This window comes from Drosophila gunungcola, unplaced genomic scaffold (assembly GCF_025200985.1).
Source record: "Drosophila gunungcola strain Sukarami unplaced genomic scaffold, Dgunungcola_SK_2 000001F, whole genome shotgun sequence".
Lineage (NCBI taxonomy): Eukaryota > Metazoa > Arthropoda > Insecta > Diptera > Drosophilidae > Drosophila > Drosophila gunungcola.
Window position 1 is genome coordinate 3419042 of NW_026453197.1, and position 23140 is coordinate 3442181.

The 23140-nt window shown below is 37.0% G+C and overlaps 7 protein-coding genes across 10 annotated transcripts; 5 read left to right on the forward strand and 2 right to left on the reverse strand.

The window, feature by feature from the left end:
* Positions 1 to 176: 176 nt before the first annotated feature.
* LOC128262321 (dolichyl-diphosphooligosaccharide--protein glycosyltransferase subunit 1) lies at positions 177 to 1803 on the reverse strand. The gene is made up of 2 exons (XM_052996496.1): positions 1162 to 1803; positions 177 to 1104 (listed from the first exon to the last, which is right to left on the reverse strand). Exons 1-2 carry the CDS (start codon positions 1745 to 1747, stop codon positions 314 to 316), a joined length of 1377 nt encoding a protein of 458 aa, XP_052852456.1. The 5' UTR covers positions 1748 to 1803; the 3' UTR covers positions 177 to 313.
* An 841-nt stretch (positions 1804 to 2644) lies between these two features.
* Positions 2645 to 6717, forward strand: LOC128262075 (uncharacterized). 4 transcript variants are annotated; one of them, XM_052996114.1, is made up of 8 exons: positions 2651 to 2771; positions 2880 to 2982; positions 3377 to 3510; positions 3946 to 4091; positions 4166 to 4376; positions 4440 to 4551; positions 5333 to 5700; positions 5763 to 6717. In XM_052996114.1, the coding sequence occupies exons 3-8, from the start codon at positions 3444 to 3446 to the stop codon at positions 6005 to 6007; spliced, it is 1149 nt and encodes a 382-aa protein (XP_052852074.1). In that variant the 5' UTR covers positions 2651 to 2771; positions 2880 to 2982; positions 3377 to 3443; the 3' UTR covers positions 6008 to 6717. The 4 variants fall into 4 exon arrangements, with proteins under 4 accessions (XP_052852070.1, XP_052852074.1, XP_052852073.1 ...); XM_052996113.1 differs by having other exon boundaries at positions 2880 to 2978; positions 3374 to 3510; XM_052996110.1 differs by having other exon boundaries at positions 2645 to 2978; positions 3374 to 3510.
* A 532-nt stretch (positions 6718 to 7249) lies between these two features.
* On the forward strand, positions 7250 to 9392 carry LOC128262074 (probable dolichyl pyrophosphate Man9GlcNAc2 alpha-1,3-glucosyltransferase). Its single transcript, XM_052996109.1, has 4 exons — positions 7250 to 8038; positions 8454 to 8651; positions 8708 to 8867; positions 8922 to 9392. The coding sequence occupies exons 1-4, from the start codon at positions 7350 to 7352 to the stop codon at positions 9324 to 9326; spliced, it is 1452 nt and encodes a 483-aa protein (XP_052852069.1). The 5' UTR covers positions 7250 to 7349; the 3' UTR covers positions 9327 to 9392.
* A 507-nt stretch (positions 9393 to 9899) lies between these two features.
* LOC128262476 (carboxypeptidase N subunit 2) lies at positions 9900 to 12552 on the forward strand. The gene is made up of 6 exons (XM_052996752.1): positions 9900 to 10098; positions 10900 to 11439; positions 11502 to 11689; positions 11755 to 11849; positions 11937 to 12049; positions 12103 to 12552. Exons 1-6 carry the CDS (start codon positions 9985 to 9987, stop codon positions 12532 to 12534), a joined length of 1482 nt encoding a protein of 493 aa, XP_052852712.1. The 5' UTR covers positions 9900 to 9984; the 3' UTR covers positions 12535 to 12552.
* Positions 12553 to 13045: 493 nt separating this feature from the next.
* On the reverse strand, positions 13046 to 14633 carry LOC128261278 (cyclin-dependent kinase 1). Its single transcript, XM_052994890.1, has 3 exons — positions 14396 to 14633; positions 13447 to 13950; positions 13046 to 13390 (listed from the first exon to the last, which is right to left on the reverse strand). The coding sequence occupies exons 1-3, from the start codon at positions 14542 to 14544 to the stop codon at positions 13150 to 13152; spliced, it is 894 nt and encodes a 297-aa protein (XP_052850850.1). The 5' UTR covers positions 14545 to 14633; the 3' UTR covers positions 13046 to 13149.
* Positions 14634 to 15153: 520 nt separating this feature from the next.
* Positions 15154 to 16054, forward strand: LOC128261325 (28S ribosomal protein S7, mitochondrial). The gene is made up of 2 exons (XM_052994974.1): positions 15154 to 15314; positions 15390 to 16054. The coding sequence occupies exons 1-2, from the start codon at positions 15271 to 15273 to the stop codon at positions 16000 to 16002; spliced, it is 657 nt and encodes a 218-aa protein (XP_052850934.1). The 5' UTR covers positions 15154 to 15270; the 3' UTR covers positions 16003 to 16054.
* Positions 16055 to 17776: 1722 nt separating this feature from the next.
* On the forward strand, positions 17777 to 22794 carry LOC128261665 (protein daughterless). Its single transcript, XM_052995451.1, has 2 exons — positions 17777 to 18188; positions 20100 to 22794. Exon 2 carries the CDS (start codon positions 20113 to 20115, stop codon positions 22240 to 22242), a length of 2130 nt encoding a protein of 709 aa, XP_052851411.1. The 5' UTR covers positions 17777 to 18188; positions 20100 to 20112; the 3' UTR covers positions 22243 to 22794.
* Positions 22795 to 23140: the final 346 nt, after the last annotated feature.

Below are 23140 nucleotides of genomic sequence, written 5' to 3' on the forward strand. Positions count from 1 at the left end.
ATTGAAGCTGAAAAAGGTACATTTTTAATTTTAATTTTAAATGTTGTGTTTTAAACTTTTTTTACTTCGTCATTCTACCCACAAAAACTTATTTTGAAAATCAGAGCCACTCCAAAAACATTGTAAAAATATTTTGATAACATCTACCGGTAGTTCAAAAACTAAAAAAGCAAACATTTTAGGATCATTTTCTTGCAGTCAAGAGCAAGCATTTTATTTATTTCGTTTGTTATTGCAAAATATTATTTGAATACATTTTATTTTTTTTATTATGATGAGAATAACTATATTCAATGCAAAAATTTTGATTTACTTATTCTTTATGCGCATGGGATGTAATCGAAAAGTCCAACCGTAAGAATACAATGGTGAACACAAAAATGATATAGATAAAGCCGCTAACCAGCAGTGGTTCCTGCAGCATGGAAATCTTCGAGAAGCTATAGTAGAGCGTAAAGTCTGAAATATGGCTTTCAACCAAATTGGATTTGGAGAAAGAAACCACCGGACGACCCGTGGTGTCCAGATACGTGTGGACGAGTTCGTTTGGCAGTCTGCTAATCGAGTAGGGGGTGGAAAGACGTATATCGCTGGATCCCTCGGGCAGAATGATCTTAACGGTGGCCTCATCGATGGCCATATTATCGTATATGTGATCGATCAAATGCATCTTCAGCTGGTATTTGTTGCCATCGTTGAACATGTACTCGTAAGAGGGAACATTGTACCCGAGTGTGTACTGGGTCTTCCAGCCGCCAAAGAGCGGAAACCGGGGGCGCAGCTCGAGCTCAATAAAGTCCCGTACAGCATTCATGTTGGAGGTCGATATGTTGCCATTTGTGTCCCGGTAATAGACGCCGGAGGCAGAAGCCGGCAAGTAGGTCTTGTACGATTTCAGGGCAGCCAGTCCGGAGCGACCTTCCTTCTGGAAATCGTAGCGCGAAAACGATCCCTTCAGCTTGGCTCCGGTGTGGGTCATCTGAATGGATTCCTGAACGGCAATGTTGCCCCAATGCGAGATCTCCAGGGTGCGCTCCAATGTGTTGACGGTGACAAAAGGCGACGAGTTCTCATAGTGAATAACGAGGGCCTCCTGGCTGAAGGCTAATAAAGTGAAGATGTTTAGTCTAACGAGCCATAATACTTTTTCTTTATACATACCTTCAGTGTTTTCATAGGGTCCCAGGGTAATCTTGTTGGAGGACACCGAAAAAGGCTTGACCTGGGTGTGCGACAAAATATTCGACGAGCTGAGCTTGACATTGGTCTTCTGGCTGCTGGTTTTGTACTTCGAGTAAAAGTGCAGGTTGCCCGAGTATCTCACAAATTGTTTGTCATTCTGCTTGATTTCCTCAGGGTGCGGCAGGATGCTCTTGGAGGCCACAGTCTCGACCAGGAAACTCTGCTTAGCGAATGCCTTTGGGAAGGTGAGCGTAAAGCTCTGCTCGCCCTTCAGTGGCTCATTCTTCTTGATCTGGACATTCCGGTCGGCACTGTCCTTAACCAAAATGTACGCAAGGCTGGGCTCCGAAGCGAAAAACACGTATTCGGCAATGGGTTTGCCGGCTGTGTCTTCCGCCGAAATTTTGGTCAGCGTTTTCACCAGCTGCGAAGTTAGGTCTAGAGATCTTTCCACATTTGTGTTAACTATCTCCGCGTTTGCTTTGGATAGGCAAAGCAATGCACTTAAGGCCAAATAAATAAGCAAATTAGTACCCATGCTCGCCTCGAATTTGGACACGTACATTAAAAAAATATCAATGCGGTAGGGAAAATTTAGTACATTTCAACCCGGCAAAGCGGCACAGTGTGGACGTAGCATGTTCGAAGAAACATACCAATCTTTAGAAATAATTAATAGGGGTATTCCTAGTCAACCAAATAAGTTTGAGCTTAAATTATTATTTTCACATGTACATATATTTTGTATAAAATAATACAACATGTAATCCAAAAATTTCTTCTCCAACAAAATAAAACCACATCGCAAAATATAAAAATATTTACAGGTAAAAATTAAACTTGTCACGACTTAATAGTCAAATGTAGGAATTGTTGCTATTTACCTTTTATTTGTAAGTCCGTTTATCTTAAACTAAGAAAAATGTTAGTTATTTGTGTATTTTATTTTTCCATTTTAAATATAATGTTCAAGTTAAGCTGACACTTTCAATTCAGAGAAATTCGTGAATATAATTTTACGGTGAGCAATCGGATTAAAAATTAGCACCTTCTTAAAGATTTATAATATTAAAAAAGTGTTTGGGTTTAAACTTTCTCTGTAACTAACCTTACCCAACTACTTATTAACAGTCAGCTGTCAGCTAAGTTTTCACCACGGTAGAGAAAAATAAATATGAATGCATATTCCGAAATTCGCCTTCAACGGGGACAGGAAATTCTTATTTCAATCCAATCACATCGGTATTTACCCCACTTTTGTTGCTAACCCATTCTATTCGTTATTCATAATGTTAGTATGAATAATATTAAATAAAATCTGTCATCATCCCTTCAATTTTTGAGCAGCGCCGTTGAGTTGCCTTAAACACGCATATGCAATACATTTGAGAGGAACCAACCTCATAATGCGATTGCGTGAGTTATACGAACGAGGTTTTTGCCGACTTCAGTTTAGTCTACGGTTGGCACTTCGAAAAAGAAGTTGTATTTGCCGGGGTCTTATTGCACATTTTGGGGAGCCAAGCAAATTCGAATCAGAATTGTGCCACTTTCTCTAAACATACACACACTCACACACATACACTCGCGTATGTGCCAATAAAATAAAAATGCAGTGAGAAAGATGCGTTTTTGATAGCCAATACATACAATTTATATAAATTTACCTGTGTATCTTTATTTTCGAAAATATGTAGCTATGAAAACATTCATATGTATGCTTTATGATTGCATAAACAATTAGAATCGAAATGTGTATATACTCGTAAGGATTACCCGAACTGCCAGTGCAAAAAGTGAGTTTTCTTCTTTCATTTTCTGTGTATGCATTTCCTCTAAAAAACTCGCGTAAATACATGAATCTGTATCCGTGAAATGTGAATTTGTATCCATAAATGATAAATGGGTGCATGTGGATTTATGTACATACAGACGTATGAAATATGCTTAATGCAAACATAAGCATTTATATACATCAAGGTTTTGCACAAGTTCATTCCAAAAGTGATAAACAATTAATGCTATTTTGGTGGCCCTTGTATATAAATATCTTATATCTGAGAGATACAAATTCATACATACACTTACGGATGTGGGTGCATGCATCTGCATTCCTACAAATATTTTTAGAAATATATATGTATAGGCGGCTATAAATACACACATATGTATAACCTACACTTCGTTGCAGAAGGAAAATGATTGGAGTATAAAGTTTAATTGCAAAGTAGACGATTTGTGGAGTGCCGAATTTTGGAATAATGGAACCGAAAAGATGGCATTTGCATTTATCATGTTTTTTGCTACTCCTTAGTTCAACGTTTTCTGGTAAGTAAATGTCACAAGCTTGAAATTCATTTCCTTAAGTTGTATTAGTCGCTTTTGCGCAATGTTGTATGCTATGAAAAACAACAAAAAAGTTGTCATATTGTGTTTTTTTTAAGTAAAAACATCCGGATGTTGTTGTGTATACTTAGTGGTAATTGTAATTAAAACAGTGAAACAATTTTAGTACTTAGAGCAATTTACTTACAGAAACCACAGTATTGATTTAAACAATTACTTATAGCTTGCGGTAAAAAGTGGACTGAAGGATAATCTAGTTGTACCATTATTTTTCAACATTAAATTATTATACGTTTACGATTTATAAAATATTTTTGAAGACTGAATGAATTTTTACTGCTGTATTTTCAAAATTTATAGAAAACTTGAAAATGCACTATTTGTTAACCAACTTTTAATTTTTCTTTTTCCTTTTAGATGTCGGAAAAATCACGTCTTCTCAAAATCACTTTGGAAACACTATACAAAGTCAATTTAATACCAAAAACAATACTCGTGTTATTGCACAGAAAGGAGGGCTTGCCATTTTACCCTGTGTGGTTAAAGTTAACTCTCCAGCAACGGTAAGAAATAAATTTATACATTTTTAATTTGGTTTAATGTTAATATCTAAAAATCATGACCTGAAATATTTCAGGTTTCTTGGATACGTAGGAAGGATTTTCAGCTCCTGACCGTCGGGCTGTCCACCCATAGTAGCGACAAACGTTTTTTGGTCGAGCATACACGTCACATGGGCCATTGGTCCCTTAGAATTAAAGCTGTTAGAGAGGAAGACCGAGGGTTTTACGAATGTCAATTGTCAATTTATCCAACTCAGTCAATAGTTATAGAATTAAAAATTGTTGGTAAGTAATTAAACAATATTTAAAAAAAAGAAATAAGATGAACAAACTCTTTTAATTTAATAGAAGCGGTAGCGGAAATTTCAAGTGCACCCGAACTCCACATTGATGAGACTTCTACCTTACGTTTAGAATGCAAACTGAAGCGAGCAACTGAAAATCCAGCATTTGTTTTTTGGTAAGAACGATCAAGTGTTAAGGAATTTGATCATGATTTGAGCTTAGAACCTTGATCTCAGGCCGAACACATCGTAATTAAACTCCTAAACGTTAAAAGTTTAGCTTTAAGATGGTTTACGAAAATATATTTTAATTTTTGGATTGGCTCAAACTGTTGAATTCTGTCAATAGGTTTATCCTGTCTACTCAGTGTACACCTCTAATGTTTGCACATAATATTACAGATATAGGTTCATTTTTTCACCAGCTGTAAGCATTGATTCGGTTTTTATTTATTTTAAAGTAATGTATTTGAAATACTATTTTATTTTGGTTTTCAATTGTCATTACTTTTTCATTACATTTTAGCAATCATTAAAAATGTAAAAATAGTTCTTGTTATTATAAAAAGCAAATTATTAATTACTTTTTAAAATAATAATAACAAATAATGACAATTTACTTTAAAGAAAAGTAATGAATATGAAAAAAATATATTGCTCTTGAAATTAACGAAAACACATTTCATTAATGAACAACAATTAATTAATTTTAAGAATTAATTAATACTAAAAGTTGAACAACTAATTTTTAAGCAAAGCAATTTCTACTGAAATAAAAAACACATTGGTAAAAGTTTTCATAATGAAAAAACCACTAAGACATTAGGGAAAATCACTGTCGATAATGGTCGTCTTTAAATACAAACATTTCTAAAGACTTGAGTGTACCAAATCATTAAAGTTATGGTAATGTATTAAATAGCACATATTAAAATCTCAATTTTTCTCATTTTGCAGGTATCATGATAGTAAAATGATCAACTACGATGCACAAGGTGGATTCGTCGTGACGTCGATCGGGCAAAGTAACCAGCAAAGTGGACAAACTCACAGGAGTTCGCCAGCGAACAAATCGCGCGTAACCATGCCAATGGAGTCCAATGGCAATGGCCTTTTAAACAACATCCTTGGAAGTCCAGAGAACTTTAAAGCACCCAATATGCCCTCCTCAACACCCTATATGCAACAACACCAGTCCTCTTATCTTCTCAATCCTTCAGTGAGTGTGCTCACTGTGAGACAAGTCAATTTTCGCCATGCTGGCAATTATACATGTGCTCCATCAAATGCCCGTCCTGCCAGCATTACAGTGCATGTTTTACGAGGCAAGGATCAAAAATTATTTAATTTTAATTATTAAAAATACTCATAATACCCCATTGAACAGGTGAGAAAACGGCGGCCATGCAACACGCCAATCGTAGTATTTTGGATACTGAAAACAACGGCAATGGAACTTTTGGACTAATCACTTTGGGCGGACTGAATGGAACCACAAACGTAGCTCTGACCGAAGGCCTTTTGTACTTCTCTGTCATGTTCCTGCTAATAGCCGCGGTAGTAGACCGATTCTCACTAGCTGTAACCCACAAGGTATTCTTAGCATTTGCAATTACCATTTTGCATAGCTGAAACTTATAGTTGATGGTACTTGGAATGGAGCAACTTCAATCATTCGAAAATATAAAATTGATATTTGTTTTAAAATAGAAGATGTAAATAGATCATTGACATACCATATTAAAAATGCGCAAGCATTGTAAGACATTTACGTACTCTAAGGTTAAACTGTAAATAGACTTCCATTACATGCAATGTATTGAATTGAGAATTAAGAGAACTCATGAACTTGTTACCACAAACTTATAAAATGCAACCTTATGTTAAGTCGTAAGAGATAAAAACACTGCGTATTTGAATAGTTAAAGTGGTACGATAAAATGTATGCTTAGATGTTCATATTTATTGACTGGTACTGACATTTTAATGTTACAAACAATGGAATTAGCGTAAAATAATAATAAAGCCATACAGATTTGTTACCTAATAACTCGAAAAATTTGATCGTCACCTTTAAACTGTTATTCTGCTCAGTGTTCGATATTTAGTATATAGATTTATTTATGTAAGCACCTTTAGAAGTATGCTAATTCATATACTGTATGTACAACTGTAAATATATATTACTTTTGTGAGCGCTTAAAGAGCGCTATTTGAATCCAAATGGGCACAAGTGCCAGTTTCGTTTTGTTTACCTTAAAATACGAATTAAAAGAAGACCTTTAAAATTTAGTTGCAGACATAAAACCGTTTTAAATAAACTGATCAATTTTAAGAAACTATTCCCACTCATTTTATTCGGTTGCACCATTGCAATGCATTTTCATTGTTTCATAAAATATTTGATTGAATTAATGGTCCGTTATTGAAAAAATTTGTTTGAGTTATGCCTTGATCAGGAACATCAGCCAAGTCGACCAATCCACGCAATTCAATTCCCTCTGTTTTTAAGTTATTATTTAGAAAAAGTCTTGTGTCTTTTTACGTCCAGGTAGAGATAAAATTCCATTCAACTTAATCCCCCGATCTCCGATGGTTGTCATCGCAACATCAAAATTTTAAAACTAAGTATAATTTGATATATTTTTTAGACAAACAAAATTTTTCCTAATTTGTGGTGACGGTTTTGAAACAATTGATAGCTTGCGAAATTTAAAATGCCTTGTACTATATTTACTTTTAATTATGCGCAGAGCGCTAAACTTGAAATGTAATATTTTTGTTTTGTTTGTTAAAAAATTTTGTTTACTATTTTTACGTCTTGATTTTTGTTAAAGTCAAATTACCATCTCTATCTGATGGGACACATCGATATAAATAACGGCAAATTTATATAAGGCGATATATTGATAACAATAACTCCAGCGATAGTTATCGATAATTTCAATATTTCTACTTCACATGACTACCATCAATGAAAAATGTTGACAAAATTAAAATGAAATCAGAAATTTTGGCAACCGCCTTTTTGGGTTTGGCGGTTAGGTCGATAATCTCGCTGTATTCCTACTCGGGCTTCGATTCCCCGCCCATGCACGGGGACTACGAGGCCCAGCGGCACTGGCAGGAGATCACAGTAAACCTGGGAGTCGGCGAATGGTACACAAACAGCTCCAGCAACGATTTAATGTACTGGGGCCTGGACTATCCGCCTCTGACTGCTTATCACAGCTATTTCCTGGGTCGAATAGGCAAAGCCATCGATCCCCGCTTTGTTGAGCTGCACGAAAGCAGGGGATTCCAGTCGGAGGAGCACAAACGCTTCATGCGCGCAACAGTTGTGGCTGCTGACGTCCTCATCTACTTGCCGGCAATATTGTTCTTGGTCTTCTCCATAGACAAGACCTTCCAAAGCAATGACTGTTTGTTTTTATTCACGCTGATTGCAACGTATCCAGGCCAAATACTGATCGACAATGGACACTTTCAGTACAATAACATATCCCTGGGCCTCGCCGCCGTGGCAGTTGGGGCAATCCTGCGTAAAAGATTGTACACTGCCTCGTTTTTCTTCACATTAGCCCTAAACTATAAGCAAATGGAGTTGTACCACAGCCTGCCCTTTTTTGCATACCTTTTGGGCGAATGTGTGAGCCAAAAAAGGTGGGTATTTTGACAGAGAATGCTGAAATATATAAATCTACATTTTTTAATGTTTTAGAAGAAAGCCTCTAAGTAATGATGAAAAACCCATTACTTTAAAACATCCGAGGAAAATATACAAACTAGAGTCCTGTATAAGTTGAACCAAGGTTTCCAATGCTCAACATATAACTATATACCTAATTTTTCTATCCATTAACTAGAAAACATTTTAAATATCCGGGTTGCTAAATAATTAATTGCTTCATAAAATGAGTATATATTTTATGTAAGCTAATCAAATTGATTTTAAAAACATTCTCCAAAATGCTCTAGATTTCACTCTTGCAGGGCTCTAGTAAACAACTTTATAGTGATACTCTTAATCTATTTACTATTAGTCATTGATGACACTTTATTTTTATTTAACCTGCAGCTTTACTTCTTTTGCCTCCCAAATTTCGCGGATAGCAGCCGTTGTTCTTGCAACATTTGCCATTTTATGGCTCCCCTGGCTGGGATCGCTTCAAGCGGCTCTTCAAGTTTTGCATCGCCTTTTTCCTGTGGCTCGAGGAGTTTTTGAAGACAAAGTGGCAAACGTTTGGTGTGCCGTAAACGTAGTTTGGAAATTGAAGTAGGTTGACTCACTTAAAATAGACATCCCATATTTAATAATATCATAAATTACAGGAAACATTTACGCAACGATCAAATGGCGCTCGTGTGCATTGGATGCACTTTAATTGCTGCACTTCCCACAAATGTTCTCCTCTTTCGGCAACGAACTAAAGCCGGATTTTTATTAGCTCTTTTTAATACAGCTCTGGCTTTCTTTTTGTTTTCCTTCCAAGTAAGAAACTAAAAATTATAATTTAAACTTTATGTTAAAGTATTCTCTTTTAAGGTCCACGAAAAGACAATTTTACTGGCTGCTTTGCCATCCCTGTTCTTGATGAAATGGTGGCCCAAGGAAATGATTATTTTCCTTCAGGTTTCCTTATTCAGCATGTTACCTCTTCTGACGAAAGATGAATTGTTGGTGCCTGCATTAGTATCCACTGTGACTTTTCATTTGATATTCAAATGTTTTAATTCAAAGGCAAAGCTTAATAACGAATATCTATTGAAGTACGTTGCAAATATATCAAACATTTTGATCATTTGTATTGTGGGAGCTTTTTTAACAATCCCAGCCCCTTCGCGTTTTCCTGATCTTTGGCCTTTAGTTATTTCTGTTATAAGTTGCGGGCACTTTTTGTTGTTTTTCTTGTGGGGAAATTTTCAACAATTTACCTGCAAAATAAGCTAGTTTCCAAAGCAAATGTTCTGTAAAAACTATTAAAAAAAATATTCAACCTAACCCAAAGAAACGTAACTTTTTATTTTATTCTTGCGCTGTGCACCTATTTGTATATATTCGGTCTTAACTTAGTCACAGACAATATCAGCCTGATTTCCTATCTTATCATTACTTTAACCAATGTGCTTACACTATGAAAACGACAATTTTAAGCAGAGCTAATATTAAATATAAAATATATATCTAATATTCCTGAAAAATGGTATTGTGGGATATATTTATACATATTTATTGTACATAGTCGTGTCAGACTTAAAAAAAAACATTTAATTACAATATTTTTGCGTAAGGCGGAATTAAAAATGTTATTTAAATATTTCCGTTATTTAATAAATATTTTGTATTTTCAAGATTCTTTTTTAAAAAACGGAGAGAAGGGTTTTGTGGTCAAACACACCTTGGCTACTCATAAAAATGATATAAAATATTTAAAAACCGGGTAAAATAAGCGTTTGTTGGTTAGTGCTATCACCGCTTCGGAAGAGATAAGATAAACACTCGGCGAATATAATATGTCGGGCTTTGTTAGCTTGTTAGTCATGTACATTTAATCGGTCGGTGAACAAGCCAAAAATTTTTGTGTTTTACCGGAAGCAGTTTCGTAAACATGAATTTAACAAAGTCAGCCATTGCAGCTGTGACGATTCTTTGCATCGTTGTGGGCCAAGTTACTTGTCAATCGAAAGATGAAACTACAACCACAAAACCAGAATCTCCAAAGGTATATATGTATATGTATACCTATATAAAATTTGTTCATGGGTTAAGTTTTAAAGACCTTAGCTTATAAAAATAATTGTTTCAAATGGAACTCAAAGTTTTAGTCGCATTATTTTGTGAAACTCATATTGTTTTATTCGGAATGTGTCATTTCTTAACGTTTTTAATTTTTGTGATACTACCATATCTCGAAAGCAAGTTGAGAGTTTATAATAACGCTATCATCGAGACGATAAGATCGCGGTAGAAGTGAAAAAACGAGAAAAAAAGCCGGAGTTTTTATACGCTTTATGACCTAAAAGAAATATATACCTCAATTCAATTATTTGGCTTCGATATCGAAGAATTGAATATACCTTTCCCGTGTATAAAATAACTTATATTTATTTTACTGGAACACAGAATTATCCTTAACTACGTTGCCAACATTTGACCTAAATTATTATAAATTCTCCGAGTGTAAAAAAGACCGCTATCAAAGCGCGATAAGAAAAAGGTATTGCAAGGGTGAAATGATAACGATAACTAAAACAAAAATACAAACCTTCACCATAATGCTTATTAATCTACGATAGAAGAAAACTTTTAAGGGAAGAGCAAAACTTTTAAAGATAATTTTAAAGTTCCCTAGCAAGAAGATGATCTTCTGTGGAGAGTTTAATTTTTAGTTAAACTAATTGATTGTATGTTTAAAAATCCACCAAACTTTTAATGACCAAATTTATGACCCACCCTTATGACTAATTAATGACTAATTCTTAGACCTAGTTCAAAATTTTATTAATTGTGCTTTAATTTACAGGAGAAAACTAAATTAAAGGAGAGTAAGCTTTGCAAGAAATGCATTTGCGATTTTGAAAACAGCTTGCTCGATTGCAGCGAGAAACTTCAGGATTGGCTGTCTGCTGAGGAATGGGAACTTTTGACCAACGGAGATGTTGTGTTCAAAACGATCAATTTAGAGCACAACAACTTAACTAAAATTTCAATTCTACCAAAATACGATGTAGAAAATTTGTACTTGTCAAACAACCAAATAGATGCAATTGTTGAGGGAGCTTTTCAGAATTTAACTGAGCTAACGACCCTCGATCTGTCCCATAACCGATTGACATCGAAAGTTCTAGTACCGGATGTTTTTCAAGGACCCTACACTAAAACCGATTATGAATCACTAGAAAAGTTGAGAACGCTTAATTTGGGATACAATGATCTGCATAACTTGGATCCAGATTTGTTTGAACACATTCCCTATCTAGAGGAGCTAGTTCTCTGCCGAAACAGCTTTCACGTTATTGATAAACTGTCAGAAACTGCCATTTCCGGACTATCATCTTTGAAGGTATGCAAAGTTTTTTCTTATGTTTTGAAAAAACCTAACCAATCGTCCGGTTTTTATATTAGATTTTAGACATTTCGTATATGGAAATTGATGATTTGCCGGAAACAGTTCTTCATGGGCCCCGAGATCTTGAAACTCTAATTGCAGCTGGAAATCTCTTTAAACAATTACCAAAGGCCTTGAAATATGCCACAAACTTGACCAGCCTTGTTTTAAATGAAAACCCCATTGAAAGTCTTGTTGGAGATAAGTAAGTGAAATTTTAGATTTATATTTTGATCAAACCACAATTGAAAAAAAAACTATTTATTGTAGTATATTCCCACCGTTGACCAAATTGAACCATCTGAGTATGACCTTTATGGCTATGTTGTACAAAATAGGACCTGGAGCTTTAAGTGAATTACAAAGTAAGTAAAATCAAGTAAAAAACATATTTAAAATGACAATGAAAGAATAATAAAATCCAAAAAACTAATCATTTATTTTTTTGCTAGGTCTAAAGGAACTGATATTGTCCGATAATAAATTTCTTAACGAAATTGACGAGGAGGCTTTGTCAAAGAACGTTACTGGAGGCCAGTACTTGGACTATCCGCCATTAGAAAAGGTAATTAAAAATAAAATATTATAAAATAATCTTTATCAATATCTAATTTTCAGGTGTACTTGAATAATTGCAACATTACGACCCTGCCAAAACCTCTACTTGTGCGATGGGATAAGCTCAAAGCGCTTGACCTCAGATTTAATCCGTGGTCCTGCGACACTTCCAACGATTACCTGATCAACGTTTTAATAGGTCAAGTGAACAAAACCACCGAGGTTCTGGCTAAAAATGTGCAGTGTGCAAGTCCAGATACGTTGAAAGGCGTGGAAATATTAAGAGTGGCAGATGAACATTTGGTGGAAAGTTCGAGCGGAAGTCTAGTCTGGGTTGGACTCCTGGTTGTTTTGCTTATTGCTGTGCCAACTCTTCTAGGCGCCTACGTGATGAAAAGACGCGGCTGCTTTGGGGTCTTTAGACGCCATGATAGCGTTGCCGACCGGGCTCTCTACAATAGGACTAGTTTCAATGAAGATTTCCATATTTAATTTTAGTTTTCTACTAACTTTAAAGATATACCAACTATAAAAGAAACATGAGTGACTCCGCTCACTCCACCATTAAAAACTCCACAAAACTGGCGTTTGCTTAGCTTGTAACTTATTATCCCACGACAAACTTATTTTTACAACTGTCTGAGCACATATTACATTACCATTACATTGATTGGATGACGATTATTTAAATTGAAACCCGTTTCAAAACTGTAAATAAATTTTATAAAAAAAGCAGTTTATCCTTGTTTTACAAAAAGGTCTTAAAAAATTAAAAATACGAGAAGTGTTAAGCAAATTACTTTATAGAATCCAAGATCAGTTCCATTTATAAATTTTTGGACTACGTCTGTACCGGAAAAGTAAATTAAAAATGTTCTTAATGAAATTGAAACCAAATGAAACCATTAAAGTTAAAAAGTAACTTACCGTCTATGGTTATATACGTTGGTATAATTAGTAAAGGCCAAACTAAAGGCACGCTCAGAAATGAACCAAACTCAGATTGTTTTACATCCTTACTTTTATTTTACGGCTATTTTGCTTTAGTTTAGATTCCAACTTTTCTTGCTTATAAGTGTTATTAGAGTCAAACCAGAATACTGAACGTTAATTTTGAACTAAGCCCGATTGAAAACCATGGAAATATGGGTGCTCCAAAACATCCTTGGCGGAAATGCGATGTATCGGATCATAGATTAACATACTTTGAATAAGATTTACTCCGTTAGCATCGAGATTCTTTAACTGGTTCGTCAATTGGTTGGTAGACCAACAGGGAAAAGTGTTCTTGTAGTCGGGCAGTGAAGTAACCCCCGGCCAAATATCCTCGGTTGGTGTTTTGAGAATTCTGCATCAAATAGTGTTATTATCATTGAAACTGTATGATATATCGCGTGTAGTTACCTGAACATTCTGAATAACTGGTCGATTTCCGAGTCTCCCTGAAATAGAGGTTTTCTCGATGCCATTTCAGCAAATATACACCCAATAGACCAGATATCGACGGGACAGGAATACCGGGGTGATCCCAAAAGCACCTCCGGGGCCCTGTACCACAAAGTCACGATCTCGTGAGTATAAATTCGTACTGGAATGCCGAAGGATCGGCCAAGACCAAAGTCTGCCACTTTTATAAGGCCGTTCTTGTCGATCAGCAAATTCTGCGGCTTCAGATCACGGTGAAGAACTCTTCGACGATGGCAGAACAGAATGGCGCTGGTTATTTGGTACAAATAGCTTCGAACCAATTCGCTTTCCATATGCTTATCTACTGGCAGCGAGTCCATGTATTTTTTGAGGTCCATCGATAGGAATTCAAAGATCAAGTATATGCGATTCTCCTCCATCAAAACATCCTCCAAACAGACAATGTTTTTATGTTTTAGCTCCTTGAGCAACGAAATTTCTCTATAAGAACGAGGGAATCATATTTATTTCTTCCAATATGAAAGTAACATTTTGGCTTAGGAATATCTTTGAGAGCTTTAAGTTCTATAGTAAAATAATAAATTTGTATATTTTAATGTGATGAATTAATCATGAAGCCAAAGGATATGAAATTCAACACATAAAAATGTGTAACACGTACATACATATAGAAAGTTTGATGAACACACATCCATACATACATATGATGTACGCATATACATAAGCATATACATATGTATGCTAGTCGGTAGTAATGCTAACGAGATCACAAAGTAAACTGTGATCAGTTTGTGGAAATCTATCCCGACTAGCTTAAGAAACAGCGGTTACATTTAGCAACATGTTTACCACTAGTTTGTAATATACACCTAATAAAAATGACTTTGATGTGTCTGATACTAGCATCCAAGCCGGGGCAATTTACCTGATTGCGGTCGATGGAACGCCTTCGTCGTCCGACTCCAAGCGAATTTTCTTCATTGCCACAATTTGGCCCGTAAGGCGATTGCGGCCCTTGTAAACCACACCATAAGTGCCTTCGCCAATCTTCTCAATTTTCTCAAAATCCTCCATAATTTGTAGAATTATTTGCAAGCCACAGACTTTTAAATGAGCGCGTTTTTTACGTATATGCTCTAATGCTGCCAGACTGTACAAACTGAAATATGCGAGGGCACTTAGTTAAGAATATTTTTGTAGCATTTGGAATGTGAGAAAGGTACAAAGCATATAGGTCTTGTTTTATGTTACATTTTAAATATTTTTATAACATTAACTTAAAAATACATATATCAACGACTCTTTATTCAAATTCATATTTTATAATGGTAATAAGCATATGGACATCTAAGATAGGAACGTCGCTTTATTAAAATTCATTTTTGCGTCAGTATCGGTATTAATACTAGCCCCAAAAATTAATTTTCAGGTTCCGCAAAAAAAACATTTAAGCTCTGTTGTTTAATAGATCGACAAACATTTACTCCAGCGTAAAAAGTTTATTCTTTCTTGCGTGACTAATGTTTTGTTAATGGGGTGTTTAAGGAAAAAAACGGCTTTTTAGGCAATAAAGCAAAGCATTTTCTTTTGAAAATGCAAAAGCAAACAATCACAGCTGACTTACGCTGCGACCCCATGAACATATCGTTATCCAACAAAGTTCATCGTTTCATTTTCCACTCGTTTCAAAAATAATCAACCGTGTGACGCTATATTGACGTCCTTACATGCTGCCCCGATTGTGCCGAACATATTTTAAACATAAAATTATATATTTTACCGACAACATAAAATGCAAAGATGTCGTTTTTAAGTAGAATTGCAGAGAAAACAACAAAATTCAGGTAAGTCCTGCTATACTCAATGTAGTACGTCTGTTCAATCAAGAATTACCAATCCCCGTCTTTTGTTTATTTTAGTTGTCTTCGACTGATGTCGGTGTATCCCACACATTACATTGATCCTATTGTACAAAAAGAAAAACAAAATGAGCAAAAGAGCGAATTATCAAAGCTATATCATATTCCAATCAAGGCGGCTGTCAACAAATCTTCTGATACAGTCTTCCACGATGATACGAAAGAGAAAATGATAAATTATATAACGAAGAAAGGAAATAGTGTTTTGGCCAGAACACTTCTGTCAAAGACGTTAGAATTAATAAAACGCACGCAGACCGAGCACATGAATTTGGCCAAAGGAGACAAAAATGCCATCAATACCAATGCCGAAACGCTTTTGAAACAGGCAGTGGAAAACTGCAGACCCTTGCTGCAAGTAACTGCCATAAAACGAGGTGGTGTTACCTACCAAGTTCCTGTTCCCATTACAACAAGGCGATCATACTTCCTCGCCATGAAGTGGCTCTTGGAAGCAGCCCGTGAAAAGGAGCGCAAGGTGTCCCTGCCGGAGAAACTAGCTTGGGAGATCCTGGACGCGGCCCACGGGCAGGGAAGAGTCGTAAAGCGCAAGGATGATTTGCATAGGCAGTGCGAAAGCAACAGGGCCTATGCACACTATCGATGGAGCTAAATGTACAATAAGCAGCTTTTTATAATGCAATAAAGTTTTAAATTTTGTGTTAGATGTCACAACTGCTTTTTATAGTTAAATATATTTAAGATCAAATCTGCATTGTGGGACACTTGAAAGACCATTTTATCCTTGAGAGTTCCTTCTATAGATTTCAATGTCCTTAAGGCGGTATCCTTTCATTTGCTCATATACCATACATAGTTTTCCAAATTGGTAAAAGCCATAAAATACAATTTTGCCAAAAAAATCTTTATTAAAAATGCTACGTGATATAGAATTGACACCATAAACTTGTTTCCTAGTTTAAAACGTTTCGCTAAATACATATATTACCAAGTTTAAAAATGGCTCTTCGTTCAAGATTCTTTTTTCGAAAGGTAATGTCCATTTTAGCTCGATAACTTCGATTGTTTAGTTCGACTGTCATAAAATTTGAAAGGTCTCAATGAAGAACTTAACGCATCTACCAACCAATAGGTGGGGTTCACAACTTGCGCTGCTTATATAATAGTTGCAACAAGTTTTTGATTACAAAATAAGTTAGGATAATGTGAGAAATTAGTTGCCTTTATTAAAGTGGTCAATTTTACACAGCCATATTATAGGAGTTTGACATTTGCTTTTAGTTAGCATTTTTGCCATGGGTTAAATAAAAATATATAAATTATATTATTATATATATATAACTAAAAAACAACATCGTTGTTGTGTAAATTTGTAATATTTTGTAATGCGTCGAAATTGTGCACCAACGATATTTTTACTTATCATCATGTTCGGCAGTTCACTAAATTCGGATAAGAATTTAAAAGGAAATTTCAAAAATAATGTATAAGTAAATGTTAAAAATGATACAAGAAAATAAAAAGTTTTTGATTTCAGCGAAACGTGACTTAACCGCCATCTGAAAACACGAAACTAACTTGACTGAACTTTTAAAAACCTAAACGTATTACTAAAAGAACACTAAAATATGTTTTTTTTTTAACTTGTTTGCTAAAACTGCTTTTGAACCCACCTACAAATTACCTTAAAATATTAGCTGTGAACAAGTTGCGTTTGCGTTTGAACGGATGTCCCTGCTCAAGTGAAAACATGTGTTTCTAGCAGTTCCTTATTATAAATTAGGACACGTCAAATACATTCAATTGCAAGCATGTGAATATGTTGTTGGCAATAACCGACCTTTTTAATATAAAGTTTTATTGTTTTAACAAAGCACATTTGTAAGTTGTAGTTCATTAATTTAAGAAAAAATAATGATAAGGTCAGAATTCTCAAAAAAACTGATCGCCTTTTACCTTTTTCAGAGCCGGCGTCCCTTAAGCCAGTTAGCGTTTTGATTTTTGGAGTCGTGATTTTAAATAAATTTGATAATTAATAAAACAATATTAGGTAAGGGTAAAAAAAAAAAAAACGTAAAACATTTTTTTGAGTTGTAAATATGTTAGCCAACAAGCAATGAAACCGGCATAGAGATTTCGAAAATTTACTGGGGATGTATTATATGTAGATATCGGCTGTTAACCGAAGTTGGGCATAGTGATATTATACTCGAACTCTTCAGCTCACCCCAAAAAAAGTAACTGTCGTTAATTTTCTTGTTACTGCTTCGTAAATAAAAATATAACAATTAAGTTATTTATATTTTGCCTATAGGCTTGTTTGGTCTCGCATTCACAGTGTAGACTTGACTTTTCAGATTTTAGAGTAAGGTGGAAATCCATATATCGAAAGACTTATCGATTTTTATCGAATGGCAACGCTACAGATGACGCACGAAGAGAACAAAGATGGCGATCCCGAGCACACGAAAATTAAAACGAGCTGAATGATAAATAAAGAATTTTTTACCTATAGTTTAAATTCGCATTATCGCAGTGGAACAAAATAATTAATAAAAGTGTCATGCATATTTACAATGTGTAAAAGAAAAGTTTATCACAAAACGGTTTATTTTCGCTGTGCATTTTAATATAATCCCAAAACACATAATCTTACTAGTTGACTGGACGACATTATAAAAAAAATTGGGTACATTTACCAATCGCTATAAAATACATAAGGATTCTTCGTATTGATACAAAAAAGATATGTATATGTAATACATAGGCTGTGGCTCGACGTCAACACTCGCTGCAACAAAAGGAATTGCATACATAGAATTAACAGTGGATATTAGGGTGAGTACTTTTCACAAAAAGAATTTTAATAAGGTCCAGGGCATGTTTTTTTTGCCTCTGCTTGCAGTTTTTTGATCTGCATACGTTTATTTGTTGAATGTGTATATATACCAATGAGTATACAAAGTTATGTACGAATTAATTCCACTTGAATGTATGTGGATACCATTTTCATGATTCTGCATACATACACATGTATGTATGTATATGTACGAACGCTCGTAAACAAAGTAACTACTTATGTATAAATAAGTAAATGGGTGTAAAATCGTATGAATTAACTTCGCTTTTCAAGTGTGTGTTTTTTCGTTTGTGAAGATATTTTTTATTATATTCTCCTGCAACCAACTCACTGTTTTAATATATCATGTACGTGTATATTTCATGTAAGTACCGTGTACATGTGTTCATCGAAAAATTGTTGTGAATCAGGTGTAGAAAAATTTCAAGAACATGTAAATGTGTATGTTGTTTTAATATTAATTTGGTTTTTGGATATACTGGTTTTGTAACCAAGTTTCTATCTAAATTGTTTCTATTAACAATGTAAAATTATTGTTTGGTTCAAAAAAGAATGGATCTTATCCTAAGGCAAGTAAAGTAAGGTCAGGACAAGTTAGTTTTAAACTTTTATAAAACCCTTAAGAAATAACATGTTTTTTTTTTTAATTAAATTAAGCGAAAACTTGGTTGAATAGAAATATATTTAACGCTTACCCGAGTTCATTCTTACCGGTGTGCAACAAAGTGTAAATTTTGTATTTTTCTGGTGTGTTAAATGTACATATTTGCATTTCGGACTAGTTCCATAAATTTTTGCCACGCCCACGTTTTGGTTCTTAGTTATGTTTGCTTTACTTCAATTATATTTTCTGTTTCTTCTTCTTATGTTTGTTTATGGGAGTAAATAGTTCTATATCAGAAAATTATTTTTCAAAAACATAGTTAGGTAAATAAGATAATAAAACAAAGCTTAGTAATATTTGGAACGTTTGTTTTCATAATTTTAGAAGTCATTACAAGTTAAACAGCAACTAATTTTAGATTACACTTTAAGAACCCTTTCCTACATTGTTTAAAATCATCTTAATTTACTCTAGATGTATAAAATAGGCCTAAAGCGTTCCACGATTTAATATAATAGGTTTCTTTTACAATTACTAGATCAGGTAATTTTAGCATTTACCTTTAAAGGCAGGCAGTAGTAAAAGTGTCCATATATTTTCCATTTTCGTTCGAGTACCAAAAAAAGCCAAATTAATTTTGTTTTATAATGTAACCTGTTGCGCTTAAGTAATTTTAAATAGATTAGAATCAAGTTTGTTCACAAAACTTACACTTTGTAGTTGTTTTTTTTCGATCTAAAATATTTTTATGTATAGTATTTCCCAGTACATAACATCTCAATCGTTTGGAACTCGCGTGGATTACCAATTTCGTTTTAAATATAACATCCTCAAATATGAAGGGTTTATTTATTAGTTTTGTAAGGAATTAATTACCGGAATAATCGGATATATTGAACGGTCCCTGAGTTAATAAATGTTATAAACGAAATCCAAATCAAATGACCTACAAAATGTTTTTCCCAAATAATGGTTTGTAAATATTTTTATATCTGTATTGAATTTTAATCTTTACTAAATTTTATTTGCTTATAGTTATTTTTAAAATTTAAGTTATTCTCCTGCGAAAATCAAATCAAATTTATATTTATTTTTATTGATTGCAGTAAGTATTTTTTTTTGATACCTTGCATTTTTAAGCTGTGTCGACCAAAAAGTATCTAGATAGAAAATTTATTCGGGGTTCCTTCAGAAATTGGTTTCAACCGAATTCAATTCGGATAGGTGACTGAAATAAGTTTCTTATATATTTACTCTGTGCTAATGGTTGCTGCTTGTTTTGCAGATCTATTGCTGAAATGGCGACCAGTGACGACGAGCCGATGCACTTGTATGAGGTGTTCCAGAACTGCTTCAACAAGATAGCCAACAAACAGCCCACGGGGACGGTCGGAGCGGATCGCGGCGGTGGCGGGGGCTACCACTCGCCGTACGGCAGCCTGGGCGTGGAGAATGGCATGTACCCCAGTGACTTCAACTCGATGCACGATGCCGCCAACGGCGGGAACAACCGATATGCCAACGCCTCGACCGTCGATCAGTATTTTGATTCCGCCGCCGCTGGCAGCGGAGGGGCATGGTGTCAGTCGCAGATGGGCAGCACAAACAGCTACATGGGTCAAGCGGCGTACCAGAACAGCGGACCGCTCTCGGGTCACTCCATGGACCAGCAGCAGGTGCACCAGCCGGACGGGCTAGGCATGGGTGGCGGAGGCGGTGTCGGAGTAGGAGTCGGCGCCGACGGGATGCACTGCCCGGTGTCCACGGCCCTGCCGCCGATGAGCTCTTTTCGCGCCACCTCCGGCGGCATCGGAGGACCCGGCGCTGGACAGCAGGCACCAGTGAACGTTAATGTCAATCCCCCAGCCGTGTTCAACTCGCCGCAGGCCCACAACCATAACCACACAGTACAAGCACAGCACAGTGCACTGTCCACGGCTGGACCGCTTGGCCATCACTCGATCAACCACACGCCGCACGCACATTCCCACACACTCCCGCTCCCGCACGCCCTGCCCCATGGCCACCCACATCCACACCCCCACCACAGTCAGCAGAACAGTCCTGCCGTGCAGAGTTCGGATGCGTTCAGTGGTGCCGGGGCCGGCGTAAAGGTGGCCGGAGCTGGTAATTCCTCGGCAGCGGCCCTGCGGCAACAGATGTACATGCCGGCGGATCAAAGTATTAGTAGTTTCGGCTCGAACCCCTCCACGCCCGTCAACTCGCCGCCGCCGCTGACCCAGTCGGTGGTGGGCGGCGGGGAGCCGTCCGTTTCCGGCGCCGCTGGCTGGGGTCACTCGGTGCTAAATGGCGGACCCAGCTCGAGCTACTCCAGCGAAATGGTTCCTGGGTCCAGTCTGCACACCATGGCTTCGGTGTTCCAGGGCGTGCGCATGGAGGAGCGGCTGGACGACGCCCTGAACGTGCTCCGGAACCACTGCGAGCCCGAGATGCTGGCCGGAGTGAATCAGTCCCTGGCCTCGATAGACAACATTGATGCATTGTCCTCGTTTGTGCCCAACTCGCCGTCGCATCTGGGAAGCAGCGGAAACGCAGGCTCGGTCAGCAACGCGTCCAATGCGGCCTTGGTGCACGAGGTTTTGGCCTTGGGCGCTGCTGTCGCCGGCACATCCGGCCAATCGGTGGGCGGGGCAGGAAGCCTGGCTAGCCTGAAAATCGATCGCAGTGCGTCCACGTCCTTGCCCAAGCAGACAAAAAAGCGGAAAGAGCACACGGCCATCAGCAATTCGGTTCCGGCGGGAGTTTCCACCACGTCAAGTCTGACCAGCCTTGACATATCGGACACGAAGCCCACTAGCTCCATTGAGTCGTCGAATTCTGGAATGCAGCAGCACTCGCAGGGCTCGAAAGGATCGAAAAGACCGCGGCGCTACTGCTCTTCTGCAGACGAGGATGACGACGCCGAGCCAGCGGTGAAAGCAATTCGCGAGAAGGAGCGGCGGCAGGCGAACAACGCCCGCGAACGGATACGCATTCGGGATATCAACGAGGCGCTAAAGGAGCTGGGTCGCATGTGCATGACACACCTGAAGTCCGACAAGCCGCAGACGAAGCTGGGCATCCTGAACATGGCCGTCGAGGTGATCATGACCCTGGAGCAGCAGGTGCGCGAGCGCAACCTGAATCCTAAAGCGGCGTGCCTGAAACGACGCGAGGAGGAGAAGGCCGAGGACGGCCCCAAGCTAAGTGCCCAGCATCACATGATACCGCAGCCGCAGCAGGTGGGCGGAACGCCCGGCGGCAGTTACCACAGCCAGCCAGCGCAACTAGTGCCGCCGTCGGCGCAGACCATCAGCACCATGACCATATCCCTACCCGTCAACCAGGCCAACAGCGGCCTGCCACCCCACTTGCAGCAGCAGCAGCAGCAACAATCACAGCTCGGACACGCCCAGCTTCCGCAATAGCATGCACCACCCAGGAACCCCTTCTGGAAATCGTCGTCGTCCCTCTCTTCCATAAAAACCGAATGTATTGAAGGCTCCGCGGCCAAGTACTCAGATCACTTGGAACTGGAGAATCAGGTTTTAAGCAATATGTTCTGGCGTTGTCGTCCTCCCAAATTGCAACCACAACCACAACCCCTACAAAATGTACAACACTTTTAACACACAGAAGAAAGTAATTGAGAAAAACGAAAACAAACGCCCAAATGATTGCCAATTCACACACCAACACAACACACATGATTGCTCTTTTTTAAAACGATTGTATATAGCTGTTCCATTACGTTTAACCTGGGAAGATCTTTTTCGTTTTTTCTAGAATGTTTGATTTAATAATTATTTGTTTTATTTTGTGCGATATCACCGTAGCCATATTTTTTATATACAAATACATGCATACATAACGACATAATTAAGTGAAAATAGTTTTATAATAAAAAAAACACAACACATAGACTTACTTCTATATATTCCCGAGAGCTAAGGAATAAATATGTCCATATTAATATTTTATATTGCGTTACAATGTTCTTCTTATGTGATTACAGAGAAAATTTGCACATAACGGTAACCACGGAATTAATCGTTATCTAAGATTAGCTGGTAATTGTTGTAGTATCTTAAGGCTTCAAAGAGACACGATCGCGTGTTGTATAATTTAATTAATTATATTTTTCGCTAGGGTAGGGCAACCGGAATTTAAAAAAAATGATGCCATTATAATCTTAACGAAAATTGCAGAGTGAAGCCAATGTAATTCCCCAAATTCTTTGACATGGATGTGTATTTTAATTTACAGCGACAACGCTAAAACTCAACAACAGACTCTTTAAGGCACTGAATTCGTATATAAAGCGGT

Excerpts from the sequence above, each read along its gene's own strand:
- LOC128262321 (XM_052996496.1), bottom strand. The coding sequence starts at position 1,747 with ATGTACGTGTCCAAATTCGAGGCGAGCATGGGTACTAATTTGCTTATT. Across the intron at positions 1,105-1,161 it reads ACCCTATGAAAACACTGAAG|CCTTCAGCCAGGAGGCCCTC; the intron begins GTATGTATAAAG and ends TCACTTTATTAG.
- LOC128262075 (XM_052996110.1), top strand. The coding sequence starts at position 3,444 with ATGGAACCGAAAAGATGGCATTTGCATTTATCATGTTTTTTGCTACTC. Across the intron at positions 4,377-4,439 it reads TATAGAATTAAAAATTGTTG|AAGCGGTAGCGGAAATTTCA; the intron begins GTAAGTAATTAA and ends TTAATTTAATAG. Across the intron at positions 5,701-5,762 it reads TACAGTGCATGTTTTACGAG|GTGAGAAAACGGCGGCCATG; the intron begins GCAAGGATCAAA and ends CCCATTGAACAG.
- LOC128261665 (XM_052995451.1), top strand. The coding sequence starts at position 20,113 with ATGGCGACCAGTGACGACGAGCCGATGCACTTGTATGAGGTGTTCCAG.
- LOC128262074 (XM_052996109.1), top strand. The coding sequence starts at position 7,350 with ATGAAAAATGTTGACAAAATTAAAATGAAATCAGAAATTTTGGCAACC. Across the intron at positions 8,039-8,453 it reads GAATGTGTGAGCCAAAAAAG|CTTTACTTCTTTTGCCTCCC; the intron begins GTGGGTATTTTG and ends TTTAACCTGCAG. Across the intron at positions 8,868-8,921 it reads TCTTTTTGTTTTCCTTCCAA|GTCCACGAAAAGACAATTTT; the intron begins GTAAGAAACTAA and ends TTCTCTTTTAAG.
- LOC128261278 (XM_052994890.1), bottom strand. The coding sequence starts at position 14,544 with ATGGAGGATTTTGAGAAAATTGAGAAGATTGGCGAAGGCACTTATGGT. Across the intron at positions 13,951-14,395 it reads GTTCCATCGACCGCAATCAG|AGAAATTTCGTTGCTCAAGG; the intron begins GTAAATTGCCCC and ends TCGTTCTTATAG. Across the intron at positions 13,391-13,446 it reads CAGTTATTCAGAATGTTCAG|AATTCTCAAAACACCAACCG; the intron begins GTAACTACACGC and ends TATTTGATGCAG.
- LOC128261325 (XM_052994974.1), top strand. The coding sequence starts at position 15,271 with ATGTCGTTTTTAAGTAGAATTGCAGAGAAAACAACAAAATTCAG. Across the intron at positions 15,315-15,389 it reads GAGAAAACAACAAAATTCAG|TTGTCTTCGACTGATGTCGG; the intron begins GTAAGTCCTGCT and ends TGTTTATTTTAG.
- LOC128262476 (XM_052996752.1), top strand. The coding sequence starts at position 9,985 with ATGAATTTAACAAAGTCAGCCATTGCAGCTGTGACGATTCTTTGCATC. Across the intron at positions 10,099-10,899 it reads CAAAACCAGAATCTCCAAAG|GAGAAAACTAAATTAAAGGA; the intron begins GTATATATGTAT and ends TTTAATTTACAG. Across the intron at positions 12,050-12,102 it reads ACTATCCGCCATTAGAAAAG|GTGTACTTGAATAATTGCAA; the intron begins GTAATTAAAAAT and ends TCTAATTTTCAG.